Source organism: Brienomyrus brachyistius, chromosome 16 (assembly GCF_023856365.1).
Source record: "Brienomyrus brachyistius isolate T26 chromosome 16, BBRACH_0.4, whole genome shotgun sequence".
Lineage (NCBI taxonomy): Eukaryota > Metazoa > Chordata > Actinopteri > Osteoglossiformes > Mormyridae > Brienomyrus > Brienomyrus brachyistius.
Genome location: NC_064548.1, coordinates 16,157,542 through 16,166,979, shown reverse-complemented (window position 1 = coordinate 16,166,979; position 9,438 = coordinate 16,157,542). Strand labels below are relative to the sequence as shown.

Here is a 9,438-nt window from a genome sequence, read left to right as displayed (position 1 = left end):
GGCTCAGCGGATCAACAGGTAATAACGCCGAAACTGCGCTAAGGCGGCGAAGTTAGTGCACAAAATCATGTGCAAGGCAGACACTAATCAGTTTTATTAAAAAAAACAGTTTATCTTAAACAGTTTAAAAAGCGTGTGACTACAATGCTATTTATTTATAACAATATATAGATTTGAGCTTGTATTTCATAATTCAACTTTCGTGATATCCTGTAAAGACTTATAACGATATATATATGTATATATTGCTTTTAAGTTAATTAAGAGTATATCGCCTCGACGTTGATGCAAATGGACAAACTTTTTAAGAGGAACTGCTGTGCAGTTTTTCTGATGTTTTGGTTAGTCCATGCGTCCTGGGGGTATGTATCAAATGGGAACCAGTCTGGTACAGAGGACGGGACGCAGACTGGTCCGGACCAACAGAAGCAGAATCTGCCTGTGTTCACGCTCAACTACAGCCGTATACAGATGCCGCTGGAAATCACGCTGTGGATTCTTTTGGCGTTATTTGCCAAAATCGGTATGTGGCATTTGCGTTCATCGTTATATTAGTATGACTGCGTGTTTGTATTGTTAGATGTTTGTCAGCTTCCCAGACGATCAGTGGGAAAGCTTTGTCGGTCTATAAGACGGCAACATTTTAATGTTCTGAAATCTTATTTTCATTTATTTGTTTGTTTGTTTTGAGGTTTCAACGTTTACGAAAGGATTACTATATGGATTCCGGAGACGTGCTTGCTGATTGGCGTTGGACTGATAGTAGGTGGGATTATGCATTCTGTACAAGAGCGACCCCCAGCGGTGCTTACATCCAGGGGCTTCTTCCTGTACATTTTGCCCCCCATTGTGCTGGACTCTGGATACTTTATGCCCATTAGGCCTTTCTTTGAGAACATTGGCACCGTGATGTGGGTTGCGGTGGTGGGAACGCTGTGGAACTCCATCGGGATCGGCTTGTCCCTCTACGCCGTCTGCTGCATCGATTTCTTTGGCGTGAGGGACATCAGTGTGCAGGAGAACTTGCTCTTTGCCGCCATCATCTCGGTCGTAGACCCCGTCGCAGTGCTGTCCATCTTTGAGGACCTCAGCGTCAATGAGCAGCTCTATATCCTGGCACTGGGAGAGTGCTTGTTTAGCGACGCTGTCACTGTGGTGAGAATGACCTCGGCAGATGCAGGATGAAATAAAGCTCAATTTAACGCTCATGGAAGTTTTACTTACTAAGCAACTAGAGGAGCTGGGACCAACCAATCGGATGTCTTGGTCTCGACTCCTGTAGTTGCTTGGACCCACCTCCTCTACAGTCTGATTGGTTATCTTTCTGAACCAATTATTTTTCCACCTGCCCTCAGAACATTTTTGTGTAAGTAAAACTTCCATGAGCCAACTTTAGCTTATCAAGTGGAGCATTATGCTAATCCCAGGAAGCACATCTTAGTTATAACCCTTCTCCCTACTGTTCGTTGTTTTGGATAAAAGCATCAGATAAATGTGTTTTTTGTGAGGTTACATGCAATAAATAGATCTTTCCTCTCCTGGCCAGGTACTTTATGATATGTTCACCTTTTTGGCTGGTATGCCAAAGGTGGAGAGTACGGACGTCTTCCTGGGTGTGACACGCTTTTTAGTGGTCGGCGTGGGGGGCCTGCTTGTGGGTTTCCTGTTCGGTTTCGTGGCCGCCTTCACCACGCGCTTCACATCCAAGGTGAGCGAGATCGAGCCACTCTTCGCTGTCATGTACAGCTACCTGGCCTACCTAGTGGCAGATATGCTCTCCACCTCCAGCATCATGGCGTGAGTACCTGCCGCACCAGGGTTCATCCCCCCCCCCCCCCAAATATATGGCAGGATGGCTACTACGGAAGTAGCAGTAGCATAATGCCCTTCTGTTGGCCTTCAGCATTGTGACCTGTGCCATGACCATGAAGTACTATGTGGAGGAGAATGTGGCCCAGAATTCCTGCACGACCATCCGGCACGTCATCAAGATGCTCGCCACATTGTCTGAGACGGTCATCTTCCTATTCCTGGGCGTGGTCACCGTGACAACGGAGCACCAGTGGAACTGGGGATACATCCTGTTCACGCTGTTGTTTGCTTTTGTCTGGAGAGCGCTAGGTAAGCAGGTGTGTGTATCTGTGTGTGTGTGTGTGTGAGCGGGTATATCTTACCTTATGGGGACACAATGTCCCCACAATGTGATGAATACCCAATTTTTTCCCTTATGGGAACCAGGGAACCAATTCAATTTAATAAAAATCTGTGACTGCAATGAAAAAGCTAAAAATGCAAAAACTCTTTTATTTCGCTTGGTTACTCATGGTTAGGGCTGGGTGGGGGTTAAGGTTGTCATACTTAGCGTTAGCATTTTTCCCATAGAAATGAATGAGCGGTCCCCATAAAGATATGTTAACCCAACATGTGCGTGCGTGCGTGTGTGAGTGTGTGAGTGTGTGCGTGCGTGTGTGTGTGAGTGTGTGTGTGAGTGTGTGTGCACGTGACATTTCCGTCTAAAATGTAATGAATTTTTTGTGAAACCTCATTTATTATATTTCACTGATACTCCAGTGTATAACATTTCTGCTGTGCCCCCCAGCTGTTTATTCTTTGTTATTTCTTTATTCCTTTTTATGGTCTTTTGTTATGTTTATTTTGTCGCTCTTGTGGCAAACAGCCATATGATCCTTCTCACTGGGTTCATTTACACAATTCAGTCTCTATTTCTGTACAGACTGTCCCTGACTTACAACCTATGCAACTTAAAGTGACTTGCACACACGACTGAAGTAAATGTGGGTAAAAATAAATTTCAGGTGGTTGTAAACCCGGCAGTGGTAAGGTCAAGTCGGGGACAGTCTGTATTTCTTCCTAGAAGCTTGCTGCTACATTAGAAGATGACTCTGTGACTCCATCCATTCCCAGGCGTTGTGGTGTTGATGCATGTCGTTAACCCTTTCCGTACCATCGGCTTCAACTACAAGGACCAGTTCAGCCTGTCGTACGGTGGCTTACGAGGGGCCATCAGCTTCGCTCTCGTCTACCTCCTCCCCCAGACCATCGTCTGGCGTAGACTCTTCCTTACTGCCACCGTCACCATCATCATATTCACCGTTTTCTTCCAGGTAGTGTACAGCCAAGTGCTGATGGACCGGCAAAGACTGACCCTTAGACAAAGCCTGACTTGAAGATTAATGTGTACTCGATCTAATTAGATGCACTGTACTTCAGGTCATCGTGTACGCTGTAATCATTACTGAATCTGTTGGTTTTCAAAAGAATAATCGAGTTGAATTAAGTGAATTAAATGTGTTAATGATCGATAAATCCAGTAACAGCTCAGGATTTAATCCATTGTCCATAACTGCTATACCAGTGCACAGTCATGATGAGCCTGGAATCTATCCCAGGATAGGGCACAAGGCAGGGGACACCCTAGGTGGGATGTCAGTCCATAGCAGGGTCACGCTTCAGAGATACCAGTTCACCAATCTGCATGTCTCAGATAACGGGGAGGCACCATGAGCAGAAACATAGGGGCTTTGCATACAGAGGAGGCAAGAATTGAAAACGCCACTATGTTGTGAGGTCTCTGTATTTCAGTGCAATAGAATAGCGATGCTTTATTGGTCCCCATGGGGAAATACTATCCCATCTTGTTCCCCATGAGAGACACTGACAGATACACAGGTGAGAGCAAGCTTGGGGGTTATAGCGCAGGGTCAGCCAGCGCGCAGCACCCCCGGAGCTGGGGGCTAAGGGCCTTGCTCATGAGCCAAATAGTGCCATCTATCTGTCAGCCCGGGGACTCAAACCAGTGCCCTTCTGATCATTGACACGGAGTCCAAACCCACTGAGGCACCCCCCAAACCACCACACCACCCTCAAACATTCAGACTCAATTTACCTTTAGGATCGTGGTTAAATGCTGAACACCCAACAACAGCATTGGCTATCTTGGCTATTAATGGATACGCTTCAGCAAAGATGAAGCACTTGTACTCACCTGGCTTTTCATCTGGTATCGGAAACAGGGAATGAGCATCCGACCCTTAATCCAATTCATAAATGTGAGGAAGTCCACTTGGAATCTGGAAACGATCAATGTTGAGATTCACGTGCGGGTAAGAATCTTTAGACTTATTTGTCTTGTCTGCCCCTATTCTGTTTGCCCTATTACTCACACTCAAAGTACTTTCTCGTTCACCTCTGGTATCCCTAAATTCAGCATCTTGTATGTTCATCCAGGTGATGGAGCACACTGTTGTTGGAATTGAGGACATCTGTGGTCAGTGGAGTCACCATTACTGGAAAGACAAGTAATAGCCTGACTGGTGGTAGCTTTATTGATGATTTTCCCATAGGAAATGTGGAATGAGCTGTGATGCTGCTTTTAGCTGCATTCTAGTTATGAAACCGGAACTCTTTAAATAAAGGGTCTCCAAGTCCGGTCCTGGAGGGCTACAGTCCAGTAGGTTTTCTATCCTACCTGGCATCTGATGAGCCACACCTGCTCTCAGGTAAATATCAGAAACAGGTGTGGCTCATCAGAAGCCGGGTAGGATAGAAAACCTACTGGACGGTAGCCCTCCAGGCCCGGAGTTGGAGACCCCTGCTTTAAGTACAGGGACAGAGCATTAAGACACACTTGTATATGTAGACTTAAGACTGTGCTCATTATAGCTCTGTTGAGGCTTGAAGTGTAAGATTGGTTGCGTCTGTCATCATAAACATCCAGCCCTACTATCACTTTGTTTCTCTCTTTCTCTTACCCAGGCTTCCTCCAGCCTTTTATCACAGCTTCAGAGCAGCGTTTCTCAAACCAGTCCTCTGGGACCCGCAGATGGTCCACATTTTAGCTTCCTCCCAATTCCACTGGACTTGGGAGGGAGCAAAAACATAGACTGTCTGGAGGTCAAAGTCTGGTCTGAGAAATACTGCTTTAGAACAATACTGAGAATGATGATAAATGATGTCAAATGGGACATCCAAATTGTCACAGGGCAGTATATTTTTCAGTTATGTGCTCAATACAGAGTACTAATACTTGCCATTATATAATTTATATAATTAACAAGTTAAATACCAATAACAAATAATACAAATATTACAAATGGCTGTAATACAAGTAACTCAATATATAAACAATATATAATATACATAATATTAATATATATATTATATAAACAATATCTTAATATATTACAAATATTACAATACCAAAATTACAAATGGCTGTAAGAGTACAAAGAACTCAATATACATACAATATATATTATGTATTATAGATAATATATATTATATAAATTATATACAAACAATATCCTAATATATTACAGAAAATTAACTATACATGGAGTTGATATGAGGTGTATACTTGTAGTACAGTGTAGTGTAATACTTGTGTTTATATGGAGGAGTTGTACAGAGAGATTGCCACAGGCAGGAATGATTTCCTGTGTCGTTCAGTGGAGCATTTGGGTCGTCTTAGTCTCTCACTGAACGTGCTCCTGTGACTGGCCAGCACATCAGTGGGTGGCAGATATCGTCCAGTATTGTCCTTAGCTTGGACAGCATCCACCTCTCCGACACCACCTTCAGAGGGTCCAGCTCCAATCCCACAACGCGAACAATGGCAGTGAACAATAGGCTAAAAAAGTAGAAGCAGGTTTTTTAAAAAGTCGACAGTTTCGAGTATGGGTGTGTAACTAGAGCACTTAAAATCTATTCCATCGCAGGACTGCAGTTAATTTCAGTTAAATGGAATGAACTGGATGTCAGTAAGGATCTGTAAGTGAGTTTGGATGCTGGGTCAAAGTTCTGTAGTGAAATGGATTGCCAGTGTTGCCTATCCTTGATTTCGACATTCCCACTGGCTTTACGTACAGTGCACTGCACTCCCGCATGCTTGTTACAGACAGGGGTTGTGTTATTTCATTTTATGATTGAATGGATATGCAGTCTTCTGCTCTGCTCCCTGCACACAGGTTCAAGAAGTTTAATGACAGGTTCATCAGATGGATCCTGATCAGGGACAACCAACCAGAGTCAAGTATTGTATCTCTTTATAAGAAGCTGGAACTGCAGAATGTCATGGATATTCTGGAACCTCCTGCAGTTGGTGACTCACTGTCTCCCGTCACCCCAAAGTGAGTCATTCTTTTGCTGGAGCTTCGTTTCCAAATGATCTTATGTCCGCTGGTCTCAGTCCCTTTCTCTATCCCTCCTTCTTCTGTCTGTTCTCACTATCTTTCTACCACATTGCCAATGTCGGCTTCACATTCCTACACTTACTAGGTTCTATAAGGTTCCGTGTCATTTCTTAGCTGCATGGATACTGTTGAATATTAGCAGGTTGAGAGGCTGCTTATGATACATGCCGTTTATGAATTAGCATTTTATATCGCTGAATTACCAGTCAGGAAGAATCTGCCTCCAAACTGAAGAAGAAATTCTTGGCAAGCGATCTGAGGAACATGCACAATCTCTTATCGAAGAACATGTACAAGATACGACAGAGGGTGAGTCATTGCCGTATTCCCTGCCGAAGGAGACGCTTCGATCTTATGCAGGCAACTGTATGGATCTCGTAAACAAACACTTGCTTATATCTTTGCAGATCTGCTGTATAATTCCTGATTTCTGAATCTTTTACATACTTACTAGGACTCCTTGTAGCTCCTCTGTGGTATCTCATATTGTCTTCTAAAATGATTATGTACGTATATAAAAAAGTCAGTGTACTTTCAGTCACTACAGGGATTTTTTGTCTGCTGTCTGCAGCCATGTCTACATTTCACTACCAGATGTGGTCGGCTAGGAGATGGAAAAGACAAAGAGAAGGGGTGGTTTTACAGCTACTCCGACCCATGCTAAACATAAGACAAGCTTGACAACATTCATTTCCTACTATTACATGTGGGGAGCTGTGAAACCGATCTCTGAAATTGAGGTTATAGAAAAGACACAGCAGTATTACTATAGAATGTCACATGAGATTACACGCCTAGCACGGTGTTTTTGTTCTAGCCGGCAGCTCTTGTTGCAGTCTCTAAGCGCTTTCCTTCCTTTTAGATTCCAGGCCTACACATGTGCAAGAGCGAAGCCTTTTTCTAAATTCAATTAAGCGCTTATGTGTTAACGTTCCCGTCACCTCTAAGCATCTAATGAGCATATTCATGATGGTGAATAATTTCAAACGCCTGTGTGTTTCCATCAGACGGTATCTTACACAAGCAAGCACGCCTTGCCCGACGAAACCAGAACCAGGGAGATCTTGATGCGGCGGCACGCCAGCCTTCACCACAGCCTGAGAGGCGTGGGGGGCCTGCACACGGTGCGGTGGGGAAACCTGGAGAGGCTTATTGTGTTGCATTCGTTTCAAAGCAGGATTGTATTCCTTTGTAATTATAGGGGTGGTTTCACTTCACTCTTCTCATTCATTTCCAGAATTTAACAACCACACCGAGATATTTCTCCCTTCCTGCTCAGAGGAGATGGGAACACACCTCTGCTTCCAGGAGATATCCTATTTCTGGTAAAGTTAAGAATAGTACTGTCATTGTCAGGGTGTCATGGAGTACATGTATTAGCTACCATAAACTGCTTTACTGTTCCTGTTGTATCTGAGAATGTTTAGGGTTTTTTTTGGTGTTTGGGTTATGACCCGATTTGGAGAGGTGCTGTCTGTGTGCCCATGCAGGACACTTTGGGGCAGAGGTGGAGATGGACCACCCTCTTGCCAGTCCCAGGTCCAGACTGCTGAGACGATCTACATCCCTTGGGGCGCGGAACTTGGGAGCCCGCCGGGATCTGGCTGCAAACGCGGCCATCGCTGCGATGAAAGACCACAGGGTGCGACACGGGGCTCGTCGGACGTCTCGTCCGGGCTCCAGTCAGTCCCGGCCTCCTTACCCCTGGCCTGCCCGTCAGCAGCACCTTCAAGACCCTGTGAACAATAGTGACAATAGAACGGAGGCAAGCGCCAATGGAATGTGGAGCCCTTTGCTCTGACTGCTACCATGGAAACCACGGAATCTGCAGAAGAGCGTAATCAGACCAGTGGGTACTGTACGTGACCCAGTGTTTTATGCCATTGCGTAGCTTCCCAGATCTCCGCTGCAAATTGACCTTGAATCAGTCAGGGGCGATTCGTAGGAGAACTGAACCGGAACATTTTAGGCATTTTTCTTTCATATTCCACAACTCTTTTAACACACCTGTATTGAAAGCTGGGCTTACCAGCAGTGCAATTCACATTGTTTTAACACAACTCACCTATAATATGTGCTGGAACATCACAGCAGAACAGAATACTGTCTTAGCCAGGAGCACCTGCACCCAAATGCTTTGTCTGGTGATATTGGTAGCAATTTGCAGCTAAGTATCAGATATTAAGTACCTTCGGTATCATTCGGCATTAGTCATACTTCTGGATTGTTTTGGGGAAATCAAAACAGTGGTTGTGGCTTTTGTTCCTCATCACTGGACCCCAGGGGGATTGTGCAATCATCGGTCCTTCTGCGGCCACAATGTCACATCTCCACAAAGCATGTGCTACCTAAAAAAGCACCACCATGGGAGACAGTTAGAAGCTGGGTAACTACCACCGAACGGAAATTACGATTTAATAATTCAGTATGAATAGGTAGCAACCACAATGTTGGCTGGATGGGATCCATGACACCCCCAATGTAGAGGGGGGGTCCCGAAGACCCCGTCATTCGCTGTTTGACAGCCCTGGATCTTCACGCGTGGGCCTTGAAGTGCTACTTCTCACGTGTGTTTTGATCCTGAATAAATAATACAGGTGAAATGAGAAATGATAGCATGTTTTCCTTATGGTCCATTTTTTGTCAAAACACTAAGAAATATACCAATATGTTATAATAATACTATTTTAGAAAATATCATATTTAATTATGTCCATATTTATAAAACATTTATATCTTTAAAATATCTATAATTTATATTGTATAATTGAATATAACATTTTATTTCTGAGTTAAGTTCAGGTTGTTCCGAGTACACCATAAGTAAAAATATATTATTGAATACTGATATTTTTTTATTATAATATCTGTAGATAACCGGTTAATAGATGGATGAATGGACCTGAGCAAATACCTCTTTGTAAGGCTACTTTTATACCTGTACATACTCTACTGCCACTTAAAGGACAAAATGATTTATTTTTTATTTTATTTTTAAGTACTGCACACAGAGACACAGATTAGGTATCTAAGTCTTTGCCAGAACTCTCTACCCTAATCCCAACATGAGGACCCTAACCCCCACCCAGCCCTAACCTTACTCATAAGTAACCAAACCGAACACAAGTCTTTCGGAATTTTCAGTTTTTTTTCATTACTGATATAGATTTTTATAAAATTGATTTCTTTAAATCAATGTAATGTACAGTAAAATACAGAGGGAGAT

At 43.7% G+C, this 9,438-nt stretch overlaps 1 protein-coding gene across 1 annotated transcript; it reads left to right on the top strand.

Annotated features, from left to right (window-relative positions):
• On the top strand, nt 1-8,822 carry LOC125710196 (sodium/hydrogen exchanger 2-like). The gene is made up of 12 exons (XM_048979636.1): nt 1-523; nt 692-1,155; nt 1,547-1,797; nt 1,904-2,121; nt 2,926-3,125; nt 4,035-4,124; nt 4,249-4,319; nt 5,988-6,149; nt 6,419-6,521; nt 7,220-7,336; nt 7,450-7,537; nt 7,703-8,822. The coding sequence occupies exons 1-12, from the start codon at nt 286-288 to the stop codon at nt 8,011-8,013; spliced, it is 2,313 nt and encodes a 770-aa protein (XP_048835593.1). The 5' UTR covers nt 1-285; the 3' UTR covers nt 8,014-8,822.
• Nucleotides 8,823-9,438: the final 616 nt, after the last annotated feature.

Excerpts from the sequence above, each read along its gene's own strand:
- LOC125710196 (XM_048979636.1), top strand. The coding sequence starts at position 286 with ATGCAAATGGACAAACTTTTTAAGAGGAACTGCTGTGCAGTTTTTCTG. Across the intron at positions 3,126-4,034 it reads TATTCACCGTTTTCTTCCAG|GGAATGAGCATCCGACCCTT; the intron begins GTAGTGTACAGC and ends TATCGGAAACAG. Across the intron at positions 6,522-7,219 it reads TGTACAAGATACGACAGAGG|ACGGTATCTTACACAAGCAA; the intron begins GTGAGTCATTGC and ends TGTTTCCATCAG.